Here is a 26,789-nt window from a genome sequence, read left to right as displayed (position 1 = left end):
TTCTCATTACTCCCAGGAGCTGCTGGGACAGGGGAATCCTCAGTGTCTGGTGCCAGGGCTTGAACCTGGCACATCCTAGGGCTCTCAGAACTGTAGCCTCCTCGGTGAAGAATGGCTTCCTTTTCAAGGTCCAGTTTCTTTGTGGTCCCAGAGACTTACACCCCTGAGAAACTGAGACTCGCTGGTCAAAGTCTTTCTGGGTCAGGAGAGTTCTACTAGGAATCCATCCATTTTGTCTAAATAGCAACAGGGACTTCCTCGGAAGAGGAAGGTCGGATTTTCCTGACAGCTGGAAGCTGCATCATTATAGCGGGCCTGGCGCAGCTTTGCTCCACCTTTGCAGATACAAGACGCCCGCGCACCCGCCCGCCGGCTTCAGGGACCCTCATTAGCAGTGGAAGCCACTCAGCTAGCTCATTTGGTTCCCAGGAGTCCTCTCACCGGATACGAAATTGCTCCTGTGGACAGAAACTTTCAGCTGCTCTCATCACCAGCTCCCGAAGCGCCTGGAGGCCCCCGGTCTGAGGCTGGAAAGGCCTGCCGCTTTGTGCTTGCTTGGGCAACCAGGTCCAAAGCCTCAGCCCCTCCCCCCAGGAGCGCTCTGGTTACAAGCTTTGAAGGGGTGAGAGACGTCCTTCCCGCCTCCTCCCAACATCTCTGCCTTTGGTTAATGCAGAACTGGGGCCATGAGGGAGGAGGGTGGACAAGGAGGCGGCGGCAGTGGCTTAATAAGTGCTTGATAAAAATTATGAAATAATTCTGTGGAAGGAGACTTCATCACAGACTAGTTAACCCAACTCTACCCATTTTACAGATGAGGTTAAGTGAGGTCACAGTGGGTCACAGATACGCACACTCCGAGTCCATCACGAGTCTGATGGTGCCCGAGCTCTACTGTGCTCCTTGTCCTTCTCCAACATACATTGGGTTTTTTGTTTGTTTGTTTGTTTTCTGGAGATTATTCCTCTACCCTCAGCCCTCACTCCTGCCTCGGCTGCCCCCAATCTCTCAGGGCGTCCCAGGATCCCAACGCCGCGGCGGGGAGGTCGAACCCGCGTGGGAACCGCGCAGGGACTCTCCAGGCACTGCGTGGGCCCACTTCCCCCTCGGCACATCCTCCATCCACCAGTCCTTCACCCAGCGCGTTTGTCAATGAACGTGGCGCCGCCGCCTGGGCCCCGCCCCCTATTCTCTCCCATTGCCCAGGTGTCCGCTAATCAGGCGGAGCCCGTGGGTTGCTTAGCCAATGGGGCGGTGTTTCGGACCAGGGCCGGCTACCGCCGTTCTGATTGGCCTGATGGAGCGGGATTGGCATGTTAGCCCCCGCCCCGCCCCCGCCCCCGCCCGGAGGGAGGCTGAGCCCCGGGCGGCGCTGTCCACACGCAGCGGGTCCTGAAAGCGGCTCCGGGGCGGCGCGGTGGCGCACTGTGCGCGCCGAGCAGGCGGAGGGCTAGCGCCGGCGGCGGCGGCAGTAGCAGGGCGAGCAGTCAAAGCCGGCAGCGGCTCCGTCTCAGCCCCGGAAGCCCCGGCGGCCTTAGTGGCGGGGACCCTCCACTCTCTCCTCAGTGCCTCGCTCCACGCCTGGGGCAGGCGCGGCGGCCGTCCCGGAAGAGGCAGCTGAACGACAGTCGAACCAGACGGCCGAGGGAGGGCAGCGGGGCTCGAAGAGTTGGTAGGCGTGAGGCAGATACCCAGGCGAGGAGGAGCCGGTCGCTGCTGTCCCCATTCCTGGTCCCAGCGATGGGGAAGCAGTGGGGGCCGCGGGAACTTTGAAGGCAGAGCGTCCTGGGTTTCGAGGGCTGCCAGCTCCTGGGGACTCCGGAGTCTCGGCCCCAACGCCAGTGGCGGAAGCGTCTCCGAACCCGCTAGGACCCCTGCGCTGCCGGAGAGGAAGTTCTTTGCAACTTCGTCCCAGACGTCGGAAACCTAGTCGGAGAGAGGCTGAGTGGGCAAGTCCGAGCCACAGAGACTCAGAGAAGCAGGAAAAGAAAGGATCTGGCGGAGCCTGAGGGGTCGAGGAGGGACCCTGGAGGCAGCGAGGCCGCGGAACCGACCTGGCAGATCCTGGTCTCGCTGCCTCCTGAGTGAAGCCAAGGGCCGTGTTTTCCGGTGGCGTCCTCAGAGGCGCTCGTAACCGGAGCTGGGGATCCAGCCGTCCTGGAGGCGGGCCCCTACGCTATGCCCCCGAAGCCGCGGGCGCCTTGGCCTCAGCTACCCTGGGCTGGGCCCGGAGCCGCGGCTTGAGCCAGCCAGGGAGAGAAGCCAGCCAGAGTTGGGCGCCGGGCGCCGGCTCCCCGCTGGACTGCGCTAGCTCCGTTTCCCGCCTCTCTGCGCTGCTCCCGGCGGTCTCCAGCTGGGAGACTCTGAGAGAGACCCTGAAGCTCCAGCAGTGATTTCTGAGCCCAGCTCGTACGGTGTCCGGCCTGGTGGTGCGGCTCCCTAGCCGCCCTGGGCAGCCCCTTGGCGCCGGGAGGCGGCGGCGTGGGCCGGCCTGCAGTCTGGAGCGCCCCGATGGAAATACACTGTAAGCACGACCCGTTTGCATCCATGCATAGTAAGTAGGCGGCGAGCTCGCTTCTCTCACTCTCCGGCCGGGACCGGGTTGGGGGTGCCGGTACTAAGGCCGGGGGGGACCCCCGGACCTCTGTAGCCTTTCAGCGAACTTTGCAAAGTGCAGGGCTCCCAGGCAGGGAACGTGGAACAACGCGCTTGGCCACCCAGGCCGGAGCACCTGGTCCGGGAATCCCGCCTCCGGCAATGCGTATTGTAGGCTGCGAGCTGCAGCCTTTCAGGGTCTCTGGCAGCAACATTTCAGCGTTCAGAGAACCCTGGCTTGCACCCGTAGAGGGCTCCGGGCAGGGCCAGTTGGAGGGCATGAAGTTGTAGGGAGAGGTCAGTCTGAGTCTCAGACAGCGCCCCACGCCGCAACCCCGATGGCGCCTTTTTTTAGCCACGGGGATTGATCAAGACTGGCGCTTTGAGGGAAAGTGAGGCCCTGGCCAGTGTGGAGGAAGAGGTTGAGTGCTAAGCGAGGACACTGGGTCCAGGGCTCCAAAGGCGTCTTGAAGTTGAGGAGGGGGATTTGAAAAATCAACGAACTAGCGGTCCCTGAGTTACGCTTCTGATTAGGAACCGGCCAGTTCATACAGAGACCCTTAAAGACCCCACAGGGTCCTTCTCTGCAGGACGCCTGCCTCGTCATGGCTTCTCCCCTTATAAAAAAAAAAAAAGGAAAGAAAGAAAGAAAGAAAGAAAGAAGAAGCCAATTAGTCACCATACAGGCGCCCCCGCCTTCTGAAAGACGCGCGTGTGTAGGAGACGGGAAGGGTCATTTCGGGCGCGGGCAAGGCCCGCCGGCCGCCTGACCCGCGGGGATCCTGCCAGTTCACCCATTAGCACAGCCTCCTGTGAGATGAGCGCTCTTCTCACGGTGAGTTAACGCCGGATTAGATTCGGAGATTTCAAGGAAATTCCAAGTGGAACGAATCGCGTTTCCCTTCCGCTCGCTGCAGAGCCGGACTGGAGGAAGGCGCCAGGCTTTGGCAGCCTCCAGTCGGTTCTCTGCGGGCTGCAGGTCAGGGAGTTGCTCCGGAGCTGGGAGCCCTCCCCAAGCCTGGTTTCGCCTGGGCAGCCCAGGATCCAGCGTCCCCAGCCACGGGTCCCCTATTTAACAAAGGCTGCAGAGACCCGGCTGCAGAGAAGGCAAGCCTCCCAGCGAGTATGTCCGTGTCTGCCATGGAGGGCTGAATGGCCCGGCAAGCAGAGAAAAGCTGGTCTAGGCAGCCGGGCTGGCTGCGGGCAGGTCAGGTTCTCTTTGTGTCAATTTCCCGAGTCAGAAGTAATCCACCAAAGCGACGGGGAGATTTGTGCAGAGAAGCCACTTGCTCTGGTCCCAGCCCAAACGATTCTTCACCGTATGGGGCCTGCGCCCCAACGGCTTGCAGTGCATGCTGACCCCAGCACCCTCGGCAGCCTTTTCCTGCGGACTGGAACCCGGCTCTGGGGAGGCTGTGATCTTGTGGAGCATGCCCCAAAACAAACGAATTGGGGCAATACTCTGAGAGGTGGACAAGCTCTTGGCTCAGCCAAGAGTGACTAGGAAGACAAGATGGTGAGGAGCAGCCCCTGCACTTCTTTCCTCGCCAGCAGGAATCCACAAGCTCTCACTGCCTCCTTCTGCTCAGAGCTCGGCAGCCCAGAGGTCGTGCCCTGGCCCTTGGGGAGATAGCATCAGAACCAGAGGTCTCCCTGCTGTGCATCAGCGTGGAGAAGGCAGCTCCTTCCAGGTGCAGGTTAGCCAACTGCTAATGTCTGTGCCTCCTTGTCCAGGCCTTCAATCTGCCCCCTCCTCGGGAAGTGCTCCCTCCCATTTTCAATCTCCCTGGCAGCACAGTGGGGGCTGGGCCCCAGCCAGCCTAGCTCCAGAGCTGGTAGGAGCCCTGAGCCTTTGGCATTTCTGGAAGTGCTCTTGTTCTGATGCCCAAAGCTGTTTGCTTGCATAATGTAGGCCTGCTCTGGGGGCCCCAACTTGCTGGCAATGGAGGTGGGGGGTACAGTAGATCCTGGGAGGTGGCTGGGATAATAAGAGCTCAGACCAAGTCCCACCTCTTCATCTTTCCTGGGCCTGGTCAGTTTTTTCCTGTCACCTCTACCCGCCTCTACCCCCTCCCCACAGCTTCAAAGCAGGATAGCTTCTGTGGGGAGGAGCAGGCACTGCTGAGAAATGCAAAATGCGCTTCAGAGTTCTGAGGTGCCCTCACTCCCTAGTCAAGGCTCATCATTCTTAGCAGCACCATGCCCTCCTGCCCCTCTCCTAAGATGTTTCCCTCTTCTAGGTATCTTTATCAGTTATAAAGCACTGTTGTAGCCAGTGTCCTACCTGAGTATTGCCTAAATCTTTAGCTATACCCATTTTACAGAGTATGATACTGAGGTTAGAAAGACAAATGAATTAACAAGAAGTTCACATGGGCAAAGCCATGGCTGGTTCTCAGGTCTCCCAGGCTTTCTGACAAAGGCATAAAAATGATGCTTCCGAGGATTCATGGAAGTGAAGAGAGAGGGACTCAGATTCCAGAGAGGGCAGTGGACTGTGTAAGTGAGTACACATGTGCAAAGCCCTCTCTCTGTCTAGTCCAACCATATCTGTGTCCACAGCCTGACTGTCCATGTTGTGCCAACACCTGTCTATCCATCGGAGAGTCCATTAGGGAGATTTCATCCCTGCCCTTTCCCTGTGCTCCTGTTTGCATGTCTGTGTGCCCCTTCATTCTTTTTCTCTGGTGGATCTAGGAGGAATTTCAATGATCCTGTGAGTCCTGGAGTTTAATCTGTGGCTGAGTCAGCAAAGAGCCATCCCCCAAGACCCTATGCCCAGCTATGGTCTTTGGGGTATGGGCAGGGCCCCTGGTGGGTAGCATGTTCATATCAGAGCCTGAGGAGCATCTGTGCAGGCCAGCCCCTTCCAGACCAGAGTCACAAAGGCCCCAGGGGCATCTGCAATTCAATCTTTCTCTCCCCACCCCCTACTAAACCCTGCTCAGTCTGCCCTGTGGGGGCTGGTCTGTTTCCCATGTATCTGTGGGTGTGTTTCCTGGTTTTCATCCGATTTGTTTGCAACTGTCTCTGTGTCAGTCTTTCTAAATTCTGCTTGCCTTGAAAAGTGTAGCTGAGTCCAGTCTTCTCCAGGCACCCTTCCATGGGATGAGCCCTCACCTAATTGGGGTCCACAGGAAGTAGGGGCTAGGACTTAGGTTCTTCAAGGAGAACCTAAGCAGGGCTGGAGCTGGGGTGCCAGAAAACAAAAATCCTATCTACAGGAGTCCCCTATCCTCCGGAATCTCCCTTCCTGGGCTTCCTCCATTTTCTTTTCTTGTTGCCTCCCGATGTGCACCGGATTCACCTTTCTTTTCTTGGCCCGTTCTAGCTTCTCCATTTCTTTTTCTTCTCTGGCTGCCTAGCTTGCTGCTTCCTTTCCAAGTGCTCTCTCCTTGCTGTCTGTCTCATTTAGTTCCCACCCTTGCACCCTTCTCCATACACTTCTTTTTTTCCCCTGTGCCTCCCTTCTGTAAGACTTTGGGCTTTACTTCTTCCCAATCCCAGAATAAGTGGCCTTCCTCAGACCACTTTTTACAACCACAGTTGTAATTCTTCTCACCATCGTCTTCAAAGTGCTCTATTGGGTAGGACTGTGACCAAGGCAGAGAGGGCCAAGTGGGCTTGGGGGCCTTTCCAGGAAGTTAAGACGGGTAAGAGGCTCTGAGGTCACCCTGGGTCTGGTGTCAACTGTAGACCTGTGGAAGAGCATTAGCAACTCGGTCTTTGTGGTCAAGGATAGAGGGTTTAAGGACTGTTGCCACCTAGAAAGACCAGGCTCTGGGAGACCCTTGGCGTTTTTTTCCTGTAATGCAAAATAGCCCCCAAAGCCCCAAATATCCGGTAGGACTGCTTTTGGAATTTAAGTCTTTTGAAAGTTACTGCTGTGTTTTAGGCAGAAAGTCTCAATTGCCAGTGGTAGAGGGAACAGTCTATTGCAGATGGGCCACAATACCTGGATTCCCAGCTTATATCAAAAGTGTGCTAGGTGTCTTAGCTTTCTTTCTTGTCTTCCCAGATGAGCTCATAACAATTTTGAATTTACTTTCTTTTACTTAAATCCTGTCTGCTCTTGAAAGATCAGTATAACCCCTTTTTATTAGATGTTCCCAGCCCCAGAACAAAGCTCTTGACCAGAGTGACTGCAGTCTTTCTCTTTTAGATAAATTATGCAATTGTGTTCCTAACTGCAAAATCTCGTTTGGAATGATTTTCCTTTTTCTTATGTCTAGAATATTTTAGAATAATCAAAACTGATTAAAGCTCGTTTTGAAAATCGGAGAGAAATTCAGCTTAGAACTGAACTAAGTACTGCAGTCATATATAAAATTATGTTTCTCCTTGAAATAAGCCTGAACTTAGAAATTTTGGGAAATATTCATGGGAAATTTCAGTGGATTACTTGAACAGGTCTTAGAAAATAGGTTATGTTCTGCTTGTTTCTGCCCCCTCCATATCATATGTTGTTCATGAACCTGAGTAGTAGCTGAGTACTGTGGGAAACAGCTAAGATGAGGCAACAATTTAATGTCTTAGAGTTGGAGTGTACTTGTGCGTGTGACCTCTGACATGCCTTGGCTGCCCTTGTATAGTCCAGTCCCAGCCCAGTCCTGGTTTAGGAGGAGGTTTCCCCTTCCTTGGCCTCTGAGCTACCAGCAACATCTGTACATGCTTGGACTTAGCTTTTGGTTCCAGTCCTTAGCAATGTCAGTTAATGGTTGATTAATAGCTATAAGGTCAATGATGTTGCTACATTGGATCACTCTATGTTTACTAGTGGTTTTACTTGGTCTTCATTTTCCTAGGATCCCTGTTTCCTTCCAGATGGACCTTGATGTAAGAAAAGGGAACATATAGGTGGAGGAGGCACTTTCCTACACTTCATTTCCTTAAAATCTATCCCATGGCCCTTGTAAAACCTGGGATTCAAAGATTTCTTTGGCTTCTTTATTTCTCCCGAACCAAATTAAAGATGTTTGTCAATTGTAAAACACTCCAGAAATTCCAGGGAAACTCCTTTATAACAAATCTGATGCAGTGGAGTAGAGTGTGCTATGTGTAGAAGTTCCTGTGACACATTTCTTTTGTGTGCTCCGAGCAGGTACAGTGGTCAAGTCTGCATGTCAGCCTTACCTTCTTAAAGGAAGGGTTTTTAACAAGGCAGTGGTTGGGTTTTTTCTCAGTACTCTGCACAGGCTGTTGGAAAAAAAATTTAAAAGTCCTTAGCCCTTGAATTAGATTTATGATTAATTTGTTTTTCTGATATACAGGTTTATTGGAGTAGTCCCCTTTACTTTTAAAGATATTTGTTAAAAGGAAAATAGTTTCACTTTTTTCTTTTTAAATTTGATGTGTTTTAAAACATATTTTCTCCCCAGGATTTTCCTTAGACTTCAGAATCATGTAATAAGTTATGCACCTTTAGTCTAGATTGGGGTCTTCACACATTTCTTTGTTAAAAAAATATTATAAGGAAAATGCTGGTAACTAAAGGAAACCTAGTATGGGGATGCTTGCTGTCAATAGCTCAATTGACTGGCTGCAGATGGACAAAGACTAAGATTAATTTTAAAAAGCAATCTGGGGTCCTTGTGTAGTTAGCACAATAGGACTGTAGGCACAAGACATGCAGCCTGCCGACCGTTCGTGATCAGAGGGGCACTGGGTGCTCCCAGCGGTGCTTCTACTATGTGACTGGTTCTAACCACTCTTTCCCTTTCTTTTTGTTTCTGATCTGTTTCAGGACATGGAGGAGTGAATCAGCTTGGGGGGGTTTTTGTGAATGGACGGCCACTCCCGGATGTAGTCCGCCAAAGGATAGTGGAACTTGCTCATCAAGGTGTCAGGCCCTGCGACATCTCCAGGCAGCTTCGGGTCAGCCATGGTTGTGTCAGCAAAATTCTTGGCAGGTAAAGGCAGGAGCTCCAGGCTTCCCTTGATCTTTCAAATAAAGACCTAAAACACGATCCAGCAGCTGTCGAGTGTGCCAGTGTCATAGTGAGAATCATGGCGGCATTTTGCATAGCACTTTAGAGTTTGCAAAGCCCTTTTGAGACCCCCATCCAATTCAAAGTATCCCCAAGAAACCCCTGTATCAAGTGACATGTGAAATAAGGTGACCTAGTCAGGAGGGACGGCATGTTTTCTGGTGAAAGTCTGGTGAATTGTTCTAAAGAACTCAAGAGTAAGAGGCTCTTGGGAATTTCCCTGCATGTCTTAGGTCAGCGAGGGCCCCGTGCAGGACTGGGTGGAAAATCTTTAGATTATAATATCACACAACCAGAGTTCAACGTTTCATTTCAATGTTTTCAAAAACCACATTCCACTTTTTTTTTTTTTTTTTTTTTTGAGACAGAGTCTTGCTTTGTTGCCCAGGCTAGAGTGAGTGCCATGGCGTCAGCCTAGCTCACAGCAACCTCAAACTCCTGGCTCAAGCAATCCTGCTGCCTCAGCCTCCCAAGTAGCTGGGACTACAGGCATTCACCACCATGCCTGGCTAATTTTTTTTTTTTTTTTTTTTGAGACAGAGTCTCGCTTCGTTGTCCAGGCTAGAGTGAGTGCCGTGGCATCAGCCTAGCTCACAGCAACCTCAAACTCCTGGGCTCAAGCGATCCTTCTGCCTCAGCCTCCCGAGTAGCTGGGACTATAGGCATGCGCCACCATGCCCGGCTAATTTTTTTTTATATATATATCAGTTGGCCAATTAATTTCTTTCTATTTATAGTAGAGACGGGGTCTCGCTCAGGCTGGTTTTGAACTCCTGACCTTGAGCAATCCGCCCACCTCGGCCTCCCAGAGAGCTAGGATTACAGGCGTTAATTTTTTGTATATATATTAGTTGGCCAATTAATTTCTTTCTATTTATAGTAGAGACGGGGTCTCACTCTTGCTCAGGCTGGTTTCGAACTCCTGACCTCGAGCAATCCGCCCACCTCGGCCTCCCAGAGAGCTAGGATTATAGGCGTGAGCCACTGCGCCCGGCCCACATTCCACTTTTAAAAGTCAGTTGTCATCTTTAGTTTTGGGCTATTAGCAACCTTATTATGTTGGGCTGCAGTATTTTCCTTTTCTACGTTTTGTTTCCTTCATAGTGACAGGCATCCTAAATATATATTAGAGAGGAGGGAAAAAAAAAAAAAAGGAAACACTAACACTCTAATCTGACATTTGAAAGTTGCCACTTGACCCTGCGATTTGCTGCAAGCAAAATACTAACAATGACGATTCTCCCAGAGGGCTTTTAGCACTCTCATTTATTTTCTCAGTAACCTTAGCATGATCCAGTGAAGCATGTTTTAAGATGAGGATACAAACCTAGGGAGGCATAGAGGACCCTTAGACCATCCTTGTCTCATCACACCCCCATCACAAAGCCACGGGTTTGTTTCCGGGCGTGTGATATTGTCACAGGTCTGCCCTGGCAGGCCGGAGCATTTCTCGGGTTTAGCTGCTCCGTGCTTTCTTTCTATCTCTTTCCCTGGGTCAGAAAACAACCTGTGTCCTGTAGCTTGCATTATGGTTTGAGAACAGATGCCTGAATAGAAAATAAATATTTTCAAGTATATCAGTGACACTGTGACTTTCTGCTTGCACTTTTCCTTTCATCTGCTGGAATTCAAGAAATTCTCCAGATGGAGGGAGCAACAGTTTCTAATAACCTTACTTGAGGCCAAGGGAAGAAGTTTCAAGGCCAGGGGTCTGGCAGGTCCTTTAGGGACCTCGATCCCTGTGTTTATTCTGCATTCTCTGGTCGGGTGCAGGTCCCTTCAGCTGTGCGGGCTGCGGTCCCCACTCCTGCTTAGCAGTCGGCAAGCAAAGGAGCCCCAGACAGAGGGAAAGGAGGAACACAGGCATCAACGTGGTGTTCTTGTCTGATGGTTGTTTTAGACAGAGGATGAGAGAGAGAGTAGAAGAAGAAAAGTAAAAGAGAGAGGATGGAGAAAAGAGAAAGAGAAAAGCAAATGATTTTTAAACGAAATAGAAAGAGACATTAAAATGTAGACAAGATGGAAGGAGGAAGAAAGAGAGAAGAGAAAAATATTTTAGAGTATCTCAGCATCAGACTTCTAGAGCTGAATGGCTCTTAGATATCTTTTTGTGGAGCCTCTTTATTGTACCGAGGGAGAGAGAGAGAGAGAAAGAAGGCCCTTCCTTTGTTTTTGCTGAGACATCTTTGCTGAGCCGACATTTTGCTCGCTATTTGAAATCTTCTCAGGGCAGGATACTGAGCCTTTTTCCGAGGGGACATCCAAATGCTGGGTGTTCTGGTGCTCTGGAGACCTCCAAATCTCTCGTGGAGACAGAGGGGAACAGGAACCCTTCCAAACCCAGCTGGCAGCCTCTCGCGGCCCAGAATAGATTTGTCACTAGGTAGAGTGGCACTCGGAAGTTACGCGCCGCTCCGGTGCCTGGCCGTTGGAGTTGTCAACAATAAATTGGAATTTCATAGCTCATTATTTTCATAACTAAGAACCACAGTGGACAAAATGTCACTCTAATTAGAACTGCCTTTTAAGAAACAAGTTCAGCCCTAAAACAGTGTGACTGGGAATTTCTGAACTGGGGCTGTTCGATCCACAGATTGTTTTTTTTTTTTTTTTTTTTTGGTCACCGAAGAATTTGATGGGTATACAGGAGGTGACAGATTGCAGAGAGCATGTGGTGTGTGGTGGCTATGGTTTGCAGAGGCTGTGTGGCAAGGCAGGCAAAGTCCCTGGGGGTAGGCAGGGACCCCCGTCATCTCAGGAAGGTGGGCGGTCTGCCAGGAGTGTGGGCATTCAGTCCACAGAGCTCAAGGCTTTGCAAGGGCTTGAAAGGCGCAGCTTGGTGGCATGTGAGGCCGAGTTAAATCCACCCAGAGCTCGGTTGTTGTCTTCTTTCACTGGAGCCTGGTTGGGAGGTTCAGTTCATTTGGAATTGGGTGGTATGTTACGCAGTAATAATAAACACTCAGGGGGTTTTAATCCTTAACATGTGCTTTTCATTTTATGTTTTGCGAAGCTTTTTGTTAACCTTCTATATTTCTGTCTTCACAACAGCCCTGCGAGGCAAGCAGGGCAAACATCCTCCCTCTATTATATAAATGGGGTAACTGAAGCCTAGAGAGGCCAACTGAGTTGGCCAAGATCACACAGTGAGGTAGGGTCAGAGCCACTGACTAGCCCCTGCGCCTCTTGACTGCTACACTAAAATGGTCTTTGCACCGAAGGATGCCGTGTGTTGGTGGTCGCTGTTCGTCTTTTGTCTGTAAGCCAAAGAGCTGCACGGCTGTTTTGCTGAGATGAAAGGATAGTTATTAAATCTGAATCCTCACTTGACACAGTTTCAAGTTGGGGTTTCAGGAGTGTCAGGGTTGCCTTCAAAGTGCCTGGCCCCTGTGTCAGTCAATAGGAAGACAGAGACCTCTCACGCCAAGACCGTAGCCTCACCTGCTTGGCACTGCTTAGGTGGGATGGGCGGGGAGGCCTGGGTGCTGTCACCCACCAACCACGTAAGTGAGGGCTGGAGTGGGGGCTTCCTCCTGCTGCCCTTTCAGAGCTGCAGTGTGAATGTTGCATTCAACTAACATGTTTTGGGTATCCAGCACAGGGTTGTCTATGTGTCTGTAACCCCTTCCTTGAGATTGTGTCTGCCCTAACAGACACCTGGTGACTTGATTCAGTGGTGGACTAAATGAAAAAATGCATGTAAAAATGCCTGGTGAACAATAAAGCTCTCTGCAATCGCAAGGGATCATTAGTGTCACTATTCTAGGTTTTATAACCAAAGCAGCAGTTTGCTCAGAGTCAGATTGGAAAGCTGGGGCTGCCTCTAACTTACAGAAGGGAGTTGGGCAAGTCACATAGTTTTCTGATCATTTATTTTCCTTTCTATAAAGCTCTGTGGTCTCACAGGATTATTGTGAGGATCAAGATAATTTGAGGATGTGCTCTGTATACTTTAGAGTGCTGTGCCTAATAACGAGTTGTGTTACAGTAAACATCAACTCTCTATTGTAAAATTGTTAGGACAATTAGAAGCTGCAGAGATTGCGGTGTGCCCTGATTTCAGTACTGTTCTAGGCTTCTGGCAACAAATATTTTCTGGGATATTTTAAAAGAGCTGTTTGTGAATAATACACTTTTCAGCAATTACAGAAAAATTGCTGAAAGCAATTTTTTAGAAAGAAGGAGGATAGGTTGAGTTTTGCCTTATGGTGAAAATTCGTAAGTGACTCATTCTTCTCAATGAAAAATAGAATTTTCACTTCCACATCACTGCTCCCAAATTATTTCATCTTTTCTAGAATCTTCACTAACTTGGCCCTAGCCAGGCTTACGTAAACTGAGGATTTCAGCATCTCTGTAAATGTGACCAATTGTTCCTGGCTAACATTTCCCACCTGTCTCGGAATCACCTCATTCTCTTTACCTATTATACACTCTTGTTAGGTTTAAAAATTACCAGTCATTTCTAAAATGTCTTTTTGGTTAAAAAAAAATTCAACTGCAACATAATCTCCTTTGGAAGAGGAAATCAAGAATTCCTCTGTAAATATTGAGAGAGACATCCAGTGACGGCTTAGATTCAGGGAAGGAATCAAGTCATTTTTTTCCCCCTGAAATGATCTTTCATGGCACTCTTCTCCCTGGTCTCGGTTTTACTGTAAAACCCTGACATCCTATTTTCGTTAACGAGGAAAAGCTGATAGCATGGAAATGTCCTTAGAAACAGCCATTTACCTCAGGGGAGATCCCTGGAAGAGCTGCCATGACTTGTGGTTGGTTTTTCTGACTGCTCGCGTTTTGACTTACAACACACATTTCCAGTTAATTCTGGAATCCAACACTCCTTTTGATTTTACACCAGGGTTGTTTTTTTCTCTTAGGGAAAAATAAGTTGCATTTTAGAGGGTAATTTCACAGAATGCTGGGGTTTCTGCTATGCGATGGGAAAGCTGGCAAGTCAAAGTAGAAGCCACCTTGCTGGGAAAATTTTAGTTCGAGAGGCTGAGCCACAGTCCTGGCTTGGCCGCTTGGTCTCGTGTGACCCTAGGGAAGCTGTCCAAGCTCTATGAATCTCAGTTTTAGACCTGTAGATGGGGGCCTATTCATTTATTTGTTCCTTCCTTCCTTCATTCATTCAAAACAATTTATGTGCTTTAGAACTGTTGAAGATCAAATGGGAAAACTGACTTGCAAATTTTCTGTTGGCTGTGAAATGGTAGATGAATGTGAAAGAATTTTGTTAATGCCTAGACTACTGTCAGCACTGTCCAATACCAATATAACGTGAGCCATATATGCAATTTAAAGTTTTCTAGTTTTACCTTTACATTAAGAAAAGTGAAAAGAAACAGGTACAATTAATTTTAGTTATATATTTTATTTAACCCAACATATAAAAATTATCATGTCAACATATAGCCAATATAAAAATTATTAATGAGATATTTTACATTCGTTTTTTTGGTGCTAAGTTTTAAAAATCTTGTGTGTTTTATGTTTATAGCACGTCTTGATTCAGACTAGCCACATTTTATTTTATTTTATTTTATTTTTTATTTATTTCTTTTTTTGAGACAGAGTCTTGCTTTGTTGTCCAGGCTAGAGTGAGTGCCATGGCGTCAGTCTAGCTCACAGCAACCTCAAACTCCTGGGCTCAAGCGATCCTACTGCCTCAGCCTCCCGAGTAGCTGGGACTACAGGCATGTGCCACCATGCCCGGCTAATTTTATATATATATCAGTTGGCCAATTAATTTCTTTCTATTTATAGTAGAGACGGGGTCTCGCTCTTGCTCAGGCTGGTTTTGAACTCCTGACCTTGAGCAATCCGCCCGCCTCGGCCTCCCAGAGAGCTAGGATTACAGGCGTGAGCCACCGCGCCCGGCCTTTATTTTTTTTTTTTTTTTTTGACACAAGGTCTCACTCTGTCACCCGTGCTAGAGTGCAGTGGCATCATCATAGCTCACTGCAACCTCAAACTCCTGGGCTCAAGCGATCCTGCTGCCTCAGCCTCCCAAGTAGCAGGGACTATGGGTGTGCACCACACCCTGATAATTTTTTTCTATTTTTTGTAGAGACAGGGTCTTGACCTTGCTGAGGCTAGTTTTAAACTCCTGGCCTCAAGTGATCCTCCTGCCTTGGCCTCCCAAAGTACTGAGATTATAGGGGTGAGCCACTATGCCCAGACTATCCACATTTCAGATGTTCAAAAGTCACATATGGCTGGTGGCTACTGTATTGGAACAATCCGATCTGCATGTTTCCTAGAGAGAATAGCCCATTATGATTTTGTTGCCAACATTCATTTTGCCTGTTCCCCATGGCTAAGCTCCTTTCTCCTTGGGTCCTAGGTATTATGAGACGGGAAGCATCAAGCCTGGGGTAATTGGAGGATCCAAACCAAAGGTCGCCACACCCAAAGTGGTGGAAAAAATCGCTGAATATAAACGCCAAAATCCTACCATGTTTGCCTGGGAGATAAGGGACCGGTTGCTGGCGGAGCGGGTGTGTGACAATGACACAGTGCCTAGCGTCAGTTCCATCAACAGGTGAGCAGCTGGTGCCTGTGGGTGGCTAGGGATCTGGGGGGCAGTGGGGGTCCTGGAGATTCTGTGTGTGCCTCCTCTGAAATCTGGCCTCTGCTTTCACCAAGGCCCTTTAGGGCTTGTTGGACGGGAGGGGATGCTCACGAGGCCTGTCGGATTTCTTCTCTCTCTTCTTTATCTTCTCTCCAAAGTGGACAGGAGTCCTAGGCCCAGGGAGGGGGCTATGCTAACACCCAGGCTGCTTGAGACTCTTCTGAGCCCAGAGTGATTTCCATCCCTCCTTTCACTGCCCACCTATATGTGTGGAGCACTTTGCAGTGAATCATCCTGACTAGGCCTTCATAAATGTCACTGTCCCTGCAAGCCTGGGCTCAAGGTCTGAGCACTGGCTCATCTCAGAGGTTCCCAGGAACAAAATCCGGCCTCTAGTTTGGGCGGAGGTGGAGCCAGTGAGTGAGGGGAACAGAGCCCTGTCTTGGAGTTGGGAGACTTGGCTCCATGCTCCATCTGCCGCAAGTGGGACCTTGACAAGGCTCTTCCTCTCTGCAAGAGCCTGGGGCCCTGGTGGCTCTGATGCAGGTCTGCAGTCCCCAGAGGTGTTGTCCAGGATGCTAAGATGCTCTAGAGGTAGGGGATTGCCCTCTCCTCAACTCCACTGAATCTCACACATGGAGAGGAAGAACCAGAGAAATACCTGGGTGCCAGGCACAGGATCTTCCTGGGCGCCACAGTGGCTCCCTCTCCTCTCAAGTCTGAGCCAAGATACATCAAAGGGCGCTCTCCGAGCTTTAAAAATAAACATCTGGAGGAAAGTTTTCTATTGTAGATGGTGCATTTCAACTCCATTTAAACCCAGAGTCAAGGATGCAGTTGTGACATGAACAGAAATGATTGTTCTTTAAACTCTGCAGAGAAAGGAGAAGCCAGCAGACTGAAAACTTGGAACAGTTCCCATTTCTCCCAGGTGACGCCCTACCGTCATCAGTGCACAGCCCGTTTGGGCACAGGGGATGCTTACCCCTGTCAGAAAGAGGTGGTCAGACTAGAATGTCTCTGAGATCCCCTCTGGTCCTGGCAGTTGTTCCTTCTGTGACGGCTCAAACACAGAGAATCACCATGTGCGTCATGTTGATGTTTGGAGTCCGGCTGTTTCATAAATTGCAAACTTTGCGGAGGCCCTGGCATCATGCAAGGTGCAGAGGGAATTGAGGGGAATCGGGCACACGGTTCTCAGCCTCTCTTCTAGAAGGACTCCTCATCTAGGGTGGAATTCTGACATGCACTTGGGAGTCTGGGATGCCTGGACGAGATTGCTGAGGAATTAGCAGTGGTTGTGGTGGGTTTGTAGGGGAACAACTCCTGTTCTTTTTCTGGAGTATGAGGGGCTCCAGTGTGTCCTGTGAGTCCTCTCTTCTGGCTCGATGTAGGATTTCCATGACACAAAGCAACATGACAGGCAGTTGGCCTGCTCTGCAGGAGAACCTCGGCTAAACCCCCCTGGTCAGGCTTTCCCAGTGTGGGGAACACATAGAATTGGTGGGTTGCAAGATAACTTCAGGTTGTCTTTGGGGCTCACAAACTCTAATGTCTGTCTGACCTGGGGCCAGGCAGGTATGGTAAGGAAGGAAGCAGGCCAGGCATAAGACAGGTGCCAGATGTTTTCCATTCTTCAAGAGAAGCCAGAAACCAGGACTTTTGTGTATGTATCTATGTGTGTTTATGTATGTGAAATCTCTATGTTTTTAAATGGAGGCAACAAATTTCAATAGAAAAATGCCTTGTGGGACAAGCATAACCCATTTCCAGAGCACAGGCTTATGTCCTTCATAATGTAAAGATGAAAATTATTTTGTGATGAATTTATTTTAATGTATTTTAGAAAAATATAAATAACACACCAAACCAGTGAGTTTGTGAACGTTGTGAACTCCACTTGATACCCCCCACCAACCCTTATAGTAAGGAACTACAATTGCCTTATAAAATACATTTATTTAAGTCAAAAAGTAAGCTATGCAAAAGAAACCTGAGAGGCAGATAGAGCAGAGGTTGCAGACGTGGCCAAGGCCTTGCAGGGGTAGGGGTGAGCGGCCGAGGGGAATCGCCCATCTGCTGGTGCTCTCTGCTGCAGCTGTGCGGCGCGCAGGTTCTGAGCGCCGGCTGCTGCAGCCACGCTAGCCTCAGGGCCTCTTGAGTGTCCTGGTCCAAAGCTGTGGCCCACCTGGCCGTGCCTCTAAGGTGCTTTCACATCTGTGGTCTCCTACGGTCCTCAAGGCCTGACTCTACCGTGTGGCAGGGACAGACACCGATGTCCAGATGGGGAGTGCAGAGGAAAGTGACTTGGAGATAGAGATGGGAGGAGATCCCCGGTCTCCGGATGGTAAGAGGAGGGCTAGTCTCTTCCCACCACTGTCTGGTAGGACTCTGCAAGTGACAGCACTGAGGATCCGAGAGAAGAGGGGCAAAGGGGAGTTAGGAGTCTTTCCTTATCCGTTTCAGGGCTTCGTGGGCTGCATGCTTTGCTGCCTGTCTGCCCACTCCCTCTCACCCTTAGTCCTTTCCAGTGCTCCTCTTTGGGAGCACTTTCTGACTTCTCACTGCACTCTTCAGTGACAGCTCACTGAGCACGGGACAATCTCCTGCCGCTGCATTCCCTACTGCTCACCCCCAAAAAGCCTGCATCCAGTTTTATTTTCCTAGCATCCAGTTTTATTTTCCTCATGAAAGCAAAGCTGCCACTACGTTCAGATGGATGCAGCTTCTACGTACTTGCCTTGCAAATGCCACTGTGTAAGAGGGTCCGCAGCTGTTCCCCAGCCCCTGCCTCCCTTGGAGGCAACTTCTCACTCTTCCCCTGTTTCAAACAGCTAGGGAGGGAGTGGTGGCTAGATTTGTCATGGGGTCCTCTCCATGTCCACCCCTAGATGTGTGTGCTTGTCTGCTGTCTTCAGGTGGACCCACCTGGGAGACCATGACTGACAAGGGATTCAACAACACTGAACTAGTTCTGCTAGGCATGGGAGAGATTTCCTGAGGAACAAACCACCCTGTTCGTTTGACTTCTTAAGGACAGATGTGTGCTGAGGTGCTGCACGACCCACATAAGGGATTCCTGGAATCCAGTCTGAGTGTCAGTTGGAGGTGGCTGTCCCAGAGCTGGCCCAAACAGTGGGTGGAATGGAGTCTTCTTTCTTCTGTTCCAGTCCTGTGGCTCTAAATCAGGGGCTAAGTGATGGGGACTACGAGTGGCATTCCCAGTTTAGATGGGGGGGGCGGAGATGGGGGGACAGCTACAATTAGCATCCAACTTATAAATATTAGTAACTAATTCAAATTAAAATAAATATACTGTACAGGCCAAACAAAACTTGTTTGTGGCTGGATGTGGCCGGGGAAGATGATTTGTTAATTCTGGTCTTCATCCTAATTTTGTTGGTAGACCTTTAGAGATTGTTTACCCATTCCCACTTTCTCATCTCATCCACGACAGTTGCAGGCTTGGGTGCCACCTGTGGGTCCCCTCCCAGCTTGGCTCAGCTGGACCCCTGGTTTTTCAATTCTCAGCATAGCTGATGGACAAGCTTCTTACTGCACCAGTGGTAGTTTGATCAGTGCCGTAGACAAGGGTGTTTCTTCAGCCTTATCTCCCCACTTCCTTTTTCAAGGCGCAGTGATTTTCTCTTTCAATGTAATTTTGTGAGGGATGGTGGGGGAATGGTGGTGAGAAGACCTAGCCTTTCTTTTTATTTTATTTTTTAAAGCCTTAACTATTTCTTATGCAGCTCCTACACCAAAGATACCAAATTTAAGGGCAGGAAAAGGCTGCAAAGCATTTAATTTAAGGACCTAGCCTTTCTTTCTTTATTTCTTTTTTTTTTCTTCCTTGCGATCCCTTGATCCCTTGGCGGAGCTTCCTTTTCTTCCCCTCTGACCTCGGGAAAGACCTAGCCTTTCAAAGGAGGGAGAGTGATGTTTACAGGGGATCCTTAAATGTCTGTAATACATAAAATCCCTAAGAATTTTAAACCTCAAATCCTAAATGGATTTTGAATCCAAACAGGCTCTATGCCTCATATAGGAAGTATTTTAGCAGAGAGACCGCTTCCTTTGAAGGTGGCTCAAAGAAAAGTGCTCAGGCATAGGAGCTTGGAGTCTGGGCTGACTTACCGTGTGACCCTGGACAAGTTGCTTGAGTACTCTGAGCTTTAGTTTCCTGATCCATAGGAACAGTTTGCTTGCTGAGCTCTCTGTTCACTGACCTAGGATGTTCACACAGTACGGCATCCATGGTCATGCTTTTACTTAGCCAGGTAAAGGATGTGCCTTTTAGTGTCGACTGCCAATTCACCCCAGCTATCTCTGGCTTAGAAAAAGCCCTGAGTGTGCTCTTATTATGGTAAATCTTGACGATAGCTTACATTTTTTATTGTTAGCTTTTTTTAGAATTGTTAGGATTCCATTATACAGCCTTGTTCTTACCACTGCTATTTCTTCTCAATGGGAGACAAAGCTCTTTGTGTTGACTTGGCAGTTGCTGCAAGCAGATGGGCAAAATCTCTCAACCCTGGAGACGGCTTTGGAGGGTTCCCTATTATTTTTGGATCCCCCAAAAGGATAGCCCCACTGCAGCCTTAAAATAGGGCATGAGGATGGCTACCTTCTCCTCCCTAGCTTCCAAGGGGACCCCATGTGCTTTTTAAGGCAAATGTGAAAAATATGTGAACTTTTTAAGGTTGAACCTGGTCATTAAGCTTTATGAAGACACCACTGAAAATAATATCTAACATTTATTGATCATTATAAAGTATCCACTATTCTAAGCATTTAATTATTTAATCCTGATATGCTTTATGATTTATGATATGATTTAATCCCTATGAGATAGGACTGATTCTTAGTCCCATTTTGCAGATAAAGAAACTGAGGCATAGAGAGGTTAAGTAATTTACCCAAGGTCATGTAGTTGGCAAATTGCAAGGATGGGATTCAAACTCTAGTAGTCTGGTTCTGGAGACTGTATTCTTAATCGCTGTGTTGCAGCTGCCTCTCAATGATTTATGACAATTAATAATACTTTACCAGTGACATTCACAAACATTTATTTTAATGAGAAAAACATGATTTTCTTTGCTTCTGTACAGACACTGCTTTGAGAAGTTAGGACTTTAAGCTGAACTACAGTGATATATTTTGGCATATATTTATATAGAAATGAACTATATTTATATCTGATATAGTCATATATTCACATATTTATCAGTATATCTCTGTAGACACTTACACAGAGAAGGGACATATACAAAAATACAAATATTGGTCAGATACCAGCTTAATTCCAGGTGGTCAAAAGTTTGCTTAGTTAAAATAAGTGGTTTGAATATTGGAGAAAACAAAAAAACAAACAAATACCCTGAATGTATTTACGGTAACACTTAAGTACAAAATGTCCTTTGCTGAGGTCAGGTAGCCAGGGCACCAGAGGGCCTGTGTGGTCAGACTGTAGGGTGAACAGAAAAACTCATTCCAGGCTATCAGCGAAGGACATGGAGTGCCCTTGGTGCCCAGCACTGAGCTATAAGATCAGAGAGGGCAGAAGCTACTGCCCAGTGAGTTTAAGGGGAGGTACCAGCTACTTCTGTCCTTCTGTGCAAGCTGGAGACCCAGTGCAGCTTTGAAACGAACTTCCAGGTATAATGGTCTGGAATGTGAAAAAGCTGCTCATAGAATGTTGCATGAAAAGAGCAGGATGTAAAACTGTGTTTAAAACATGGATTAATCCTGATTTTGTTAAGAGAAAAATGGATATTTCTAAATGGACATTTCTAAATGTTGGCCTAATGGAAATACATGAAAATGTAGTTTTAGATGTCTTTATAATTTTGCATGCTGTCCAAATAGGCCACAATGAGCACATATTACTTTTATAACGAAAAACTCTAATAAATGTGTTTTTAAAAGGTAATAGTTTGAGGCTGGAATAGAACTTTTCCAAAGAAACTGAACATTTTATTATGACTCGCTCTTCTCCCAAATGCCAGGGAAGGAACTGTCTTGTAGATCCCAAGGGACTTTGGCTTGGCCCTGTTCTGCTGCTGTAAGATTCACTGGGCTTGTGGTCTCCTGGAGGCCCCATACATTGTCCCAGCTGGAAGTCTGCAGCCCAGGCTCCCCAGAGCCCAAGGACATACAGAAGAGCATCAGAGCTTCCAGGTGGCCAAGGGAAGGCAGTGCAGCTGTTATCCCTTTTATATACTGGTACTGGGCTTTCCCATAACATTTATTTTTTTAAGGGTTTGATTACTTAAAAACAAGCAAAAAAGCGGTATGTTTCAACTCCCTCATTCTACTGAGGCTCATAATGGAATGGACTTGTTCAAGGTCACAATCAAGTTCCTAGTAGAACTTAAGCAAGGTCTCTGGAAAGACAGGCTGGGATACCCCTGGCTCCAGCCCTGTGAATCCTTCCTGTGAGGTTTGGTGCGAGGTGGGCTTCCTCATAGCAAAGCCAAGCCAGGTGTCTCCTGGCAGCACTTTAACCCTCCCTAGTTTCAGAACAACACTTACAACCCCTCCCTTGGCAATTTCCTGTGGGCAGGGGTGTTAATCTTACTTATGAATTCTCCAGGGCAGGGAAACCAGCATGTCGAGTTGTCAGAGGACAGAGAGGTCACCTGGTTCAATTTCTTCATTCCACAGATGGGAGGCTGAGGTCCAGGGAAGGGAAAGAACTCCCTAAAGTCACTCAGTGAGTCCCTTAAGAGCTGGAGTTATACCCGAGAAAGGGATGCCTACTTGCAGCGTTTACACAGCATCCCCCTTCTTCAGAAGAGACACTTGAAGCCTAGAGAGGGGGTGCAGGTTACCCAAAGACACCCAGACATATAGGGGCTGAGCTGGGACTAGTCAGTAATTCTTCCAACCTCCCAATGTCCAACCTGAGTTCATAATCTCTCCCGACCTCTGCCTCTCTGCCCCAGCTTGATCCATGGCCCGGCTTGGGGATGGGTTTTCTGGTCGTCTGTGCATAGCTGGTTGAGGTCTCTTCTCCTACCTCGTGGTAAATAGCCATTTTTCTTTTTCCCAACTTCCCACAGGATCATCCGGACTAAAGTACAGCAGCCACCCAACCAGCCAGTCCCAGCTTCCAGTCACAGCATAGGTAAGAAGAACTTTTAAAAAAAATTTAAAAATCTAATGGGCTCCAAATATTCTAAAGAACTTTTAATCATTCTTATGGACAGATAATTCTGCATAAAACACTTCGGCACGCGTACTAATGCGCCTTCTTTGTCATTCTCCAAGGGCTGAACCTGGTAAATGAATTTTATAAATACTGCTAAAAGGTTTTGAATTTTACTGATTATTATGATAAATAGCTTTCACCATGAGACAGAAAATTGAAATCTAAGCCAAAAAAAAAAAAAAATCCACTAATGGGGGTCTATAGAATGTCAGATAATTAAAGTAATAAATCAAGAAAGGGATACTTATTCATAACATTTTCTGCATCATTAGTCAGTAAGTAGTTTTGAATGTGTTTTTTTCTTCTATCAACCAGCCCTTCCACAATTCTTTGTGCACTTGCAGTCTTGAGTGAAGATATGGCAAAAGTTCCCAAACTTTCTTTCTGTCTCTCTGTCTTGCTTCGCTCTCACGTTCTCTGTGAACTGTCGAGGGCTGCCAGTGGGGTTGCCGACGCTGGCAGGTGAAGTCTGGGCGTGACTGTTACTCGGAAGCGTGGGAGTGACATTTCCTCTCACTCAAGAGTTCAGAAATTTCCCTCGCCTTCCCGCCAAAGATTGGGAAGTGAAAATGACGTGTCTATTTAAGGTGTATTATTTCTTCACTTGGGATAAAGGAAACACTTCTGGTTAGCTGGAGGAAAAGTTACTCTACTGTAAAAACGTGGGTGACCATTCAGCAAGCCTCTGACGGTTCTGGTTGCCACAGTCGATTCTGCATAATCACACCTCAGGCTGTGTGACATTTCTGCACCTTCCTCCCTCCTTCTTTAACTGAAAACTTGAACTACCCCTGGTGATGGGGAACAGGCAGAGGCCTGGCTTATAGTTCCAACTCTGTCATCAACTCACCCAGTGAACTGTGAAAGTCCCTTCATCTCCCTGGGCCTCAGTTTCTTCATTTGTGGATGGAGGGGGGCGCAAACCAGGTGCTCTTTGAGGTCTCCCTTCCTCTATGGTTACCTCTTTGGATAAAGGTAAGACAGAATTACCGTGAAATAATTCTTCATTTAAACAATGCCTTCAGAAATTGTTTGCTAAGCCCCTGCTATGCAGACCACGGAGTTGGAGGCCAATGTGACAAAGGAGGCAGGACAAAGGTCCCCATTCTCAAGGGCTTTTCAGTCTAAGGGGAATGGAATGGAGAGGGAAGTTTGCAAAACACTGAAATGAAACTCAAGAAGAAAGTATGGGTGCAGTGGGAGCAGGAGGGAGGGAACCACCAGCTTTGGTGGGCTGGGGTGAAGGAGGTTGAAGAAGGCTTCCTGGGAGAATGTGTGTGGCTGAGATTTCACTTGTGGCTCCAACTATTTCAGGTCACATAATGATGAAAATCAAACTAGGAGTAACTGCTAATATTCTTTCAATTGGTTTAGAGGAATAATTCTACTGTAGTTCAGCAGAACATTTTGTTTTGTCCCAGACCCATACATTTTTATTAAAACTACATCTCACATGTATATAGCCCCTTAGAGTTTAGGAACTTATGGAGGAGTGAGGAAACTGAAACTCAGAAAGGGATGAAATAACTCTCCGTGGGTCATGTTGCCAGTAAATGGTGGGGCCAGTACAGGAATCTGGGTCTTTTGAGCCTAGAGCAATCACAAAAAACTGAAACAAATGTCATCAGCTCTGCCAGCAACATGGTGAGCCTTGGTGACATGTGACGGTTGTTGTTCAAAGTACCAAGTGACCTGGGATCTTCTTTCTTCCTCTGTTTTTTGTAGCTTAACATAGAAAAGGGTGTGAGATTTGCATAAATCTATTTTGAGGAGCTTCGTCTGGTGAAGAAAAAGAGAAGTTAACGATTTCTGCTTCTGTGTCTCTTAAGGAAGACCTGAAATCAAACTGAAATATGATAAGAAAGGCACTGTTCCCTCTAGGTCTGTAGGAACGAGGAGCTAAATCTGCTCCCAGGAAAGCTCAGGCTTCTAAATCGCCACCATTTCTAGTAATTTCCTACTTCGGAGTCAAAGGCTGCGCTCCCTGCCTCCGGCTAGTTATAGCCCAAGGAAATGTGTCTGACGTTGGTCTGTTGGTTTCAACGAACCAAGAAAGAATCCCCACAGTCCAGAACTGGCAATTCAGCTGAACGGCTGGAGAGGACCCTGACGGTGGACTGGTCTCTCCCGAGGACTCTGAGGCCAGGAGTGAATGTGAAACTTGCACAAACGTCCCCTCCCCCATTCTTATCCTTAGGAACTTAGAGACCTGGCCTCAGTCACAATAAGACACCAACCTCTGCCATGTTTCTGGGCAGGGGAAATGCCGACTTTAAGTCCTTAGACCTGAGGCTAAGTTCTGGTGTTGTTGCATATTAGCTAGATGACTTTGACTCACTTCACCTTGTGGAGCCTCAGTTTCCTCATTTGATGAATGGGGATAAATAGTAGCACTCTGGTTGTAATCATTAAACGAAAATCACTGCATGAATGTGAAGTATATTATTGTTCTTCATTATTTGTTAGTCAGGAGCAGACGGGTTTTGGGGGTTAAGACTTCAGTCTCTGGGTTCCAATCACCACTCTGCTTCCCATTAGCTGTATGATCTTGGGTGAGTCACTCATATTCTCCGAGCCTTGGTTCTTTTACCTTTCCAATGGGATCATAACATTGCCTAGCTCATAAGGTTGTTTACAGGATTAAATGAGATAATGCCTCAATACCTGGCATAGAATAAGCTCTCAGAAAATATCTATTATTATTATCATGATTAATACTGAAAATCAAGTCCAAGTAAAATAAACTGTAAGTGAGAACGGACACTATGAAAAGAAGTGGCAGCCTGCAGTTTGGAGATTTTTGGCTTTGCGTGTGTGTGTGCACAGGCACTCACGTCTGCGTGCAAGGGGGGATATGCCAGCAGAGACTGAATAGGTCTAATGAGCAGTCTGGGCTTTTCTTTAGCACTGGCTGGTGGTGGACCCCAGCTCCCCCTTTCTCTTCTCCATCCCCTGTGGGGATTTGAGCTAGTGCCCTTCCAGCTCCTTCTCTGTGTTCCTTTCTGCACAATCAGTGCCCATCCTGCCCCTCCTCCTCCCCAGCAGCTGAGACATGAGCAAACGTCTGAGGCCCAGTGCTCTCTTGGCCCAGATGTGGCTGCTGCCACAGAGCGGGAGTGTCCTCCCATCCCGCTCGTGCACGCTGGCTCCCCTCAGCCCGTGTGCTGTGAGTGCCGGGCGCCTGCCTCCAGCCCTCCCGCAGGCCCTGACAGCCCCTCTCCCTCTGCACAGTGTCCACGGGCTCCGTGACGCAGGTGTCCTCGGTGAGCACGGACTCGGCCGGCTCGTCGTACTCCATCAGCGGCATCCTGGGCATCACGTCCCCCAGCGCCGACACCAACAAGCGCAAGAGAGATGAAGGTAAGAGACGCCACGCAGCCCTGTTGCCCTGTCGCCCTCTCACAGATGGCCCTGCGATCTGTTTCGGGCGCTCTGTCAGGGGTGGAAGCAAAGGGGCCCGCGAGGCGTGCCCCGACCCAGGCTCAGCCCCTGCGGCGAGGGCAGACAGGCAGCAGGGCCGACTGTGGAATCCTTGCTGGCCTCTCCCCATCGTCACCCCTCAGGGAGAGAAAGGGGACCTGGCAGAGCCCTGTGGCCTTTAAGAAGACCCTGTGTGTGCAGAAATGATGCTCGAGGCCAGAGAGCACAGGGGTCTGAGCCGACGCCCATGTCCCCTTTGTGGGGGAGCCTGGGCAAAGCAGCCACCTCCTGTCCAGCGTGCAAGGAGTACTGGCAGGCGGCGGGGAAGGAGGGGCATCAGAAAGGCTGTGCCAGCCCCTCAGCAGAGAAGGCCTTCAGCCCTGCTGGTGATGGGCGTTGAGGAAATTAATAATCATCTCAGCCTTGCCCTTGGGCTTGGAAGAAAGGAGCGCAGGGGGCCTCGTGGGAATTACAAAGATGACAATCTTCCTGCTTGGTTTTTCTCCACCCCTTGGCCTGCCGTGTGCTGCCTGGGCCTTCAGAGCCGGCCACCTCCATCCTGGACATGGGGCACCTTCGCCCAAGTCTCCTCTCCCCTGGACGGGCTGCCAGCGCCGGCTGACATTAATGGGTTTGAGAGGAGAAACGACCCCCTGGGAGTCTGTAAAATCTTAGTCAGGAAAGGAAGAAAAAAAAAACCGGGGCTGTGGTCTAGGGCCTGAGAGCAGCGTGACAGAAATCTTGATTCAATTATTCTGTTCCTCGGCACAATTCCCTTTCTCAGCTCCGTGTAAGGGATGTATGTTCTCGTGAGCACATGCCCAAGTACTTAAGATCTGTAACTAGAAAATTGAGTCGGCCCAGCAGTGGATTGGCCTGGGGTCTGCGTGTTCCAGGCAGCACAGAAGCTGAGAGCCTGGGGCCTCTGTTTGGAGCTGGGGGGCACGAGGGGACGATTCTCAGCTTTTGGAACCTGCCTGGCCTCTCCGGCTCCTGCCGC

At 48.7% G+C, this 26,789-nt stretch overlaps 1 protein-coding gene and 1 non-coding gene across 2 annotated transcripts in view; one reads left to right on the top strand and one right to left on the bottom strand.

The window, feature by feature from the left end:
• Positions 1 to 1,386: 1,386 nt before the first annotated feature.
• The window catches only part of PAX5 (paired box 5), a 168,708-nt gene continuing 143,305 nt past the window's right edge, over positions 1,387 to 26,789 (top strand). Inside the window, exons 1-5 of the mRNA XM_012769116.3 lie at positions 1,387 to 2,554; positions 8,339 to 8,504; positions 14,932 to 15,129; positions 22,221 to 22,285; positions 25,601 to 25,729. Coding sequence (XP_012624570.1) covers positions 2,512 to 2,554; positions 8,339 to 8,504; positions 14,932 to 15,129; positions 22,221 to 22,285; positions 25,601 to 25,729 — 601 coding nt within the window. The 5' untranslated portion in view covers positions 1,387 to 2,511. The remainder of the gene's footprint in view (positions 2,555 to 8,338; positions 8,505 to 14,931; positions 15,130 to 22,220; positions 22,286 to 25,600; positions 25,730 to 26,789) is intronic.
• On the bottom strand, positions 18,892 to 18,974 carry LOC142874725 (small nucleolar RNA SNORA13). Its single transcript, XR_012922363.1, has one exon. It is a non-coding gene; the product is annotated as a small nucleolar RNA SNORA13 (small nucleolar RNA).

Source organism: Microcebus murinus, chromosome 12 (assembly GCF_040939455.1).
Source record: "Microcebus murinus isolate Inina chromosome 12, M.murinus_Inina_mat1.0, whole genome shotgun sequence".
In the NCBI taxonomy this organism is placed as follows: Eukaryota; Metazoa; Chordata; class Mammalia; order Primates; family Cheirogaleidae; genus Microcebus; species Microcebus murinus.
This window is presented reverse-complemented; position numbering and strand designations above follow the sequence as displayed.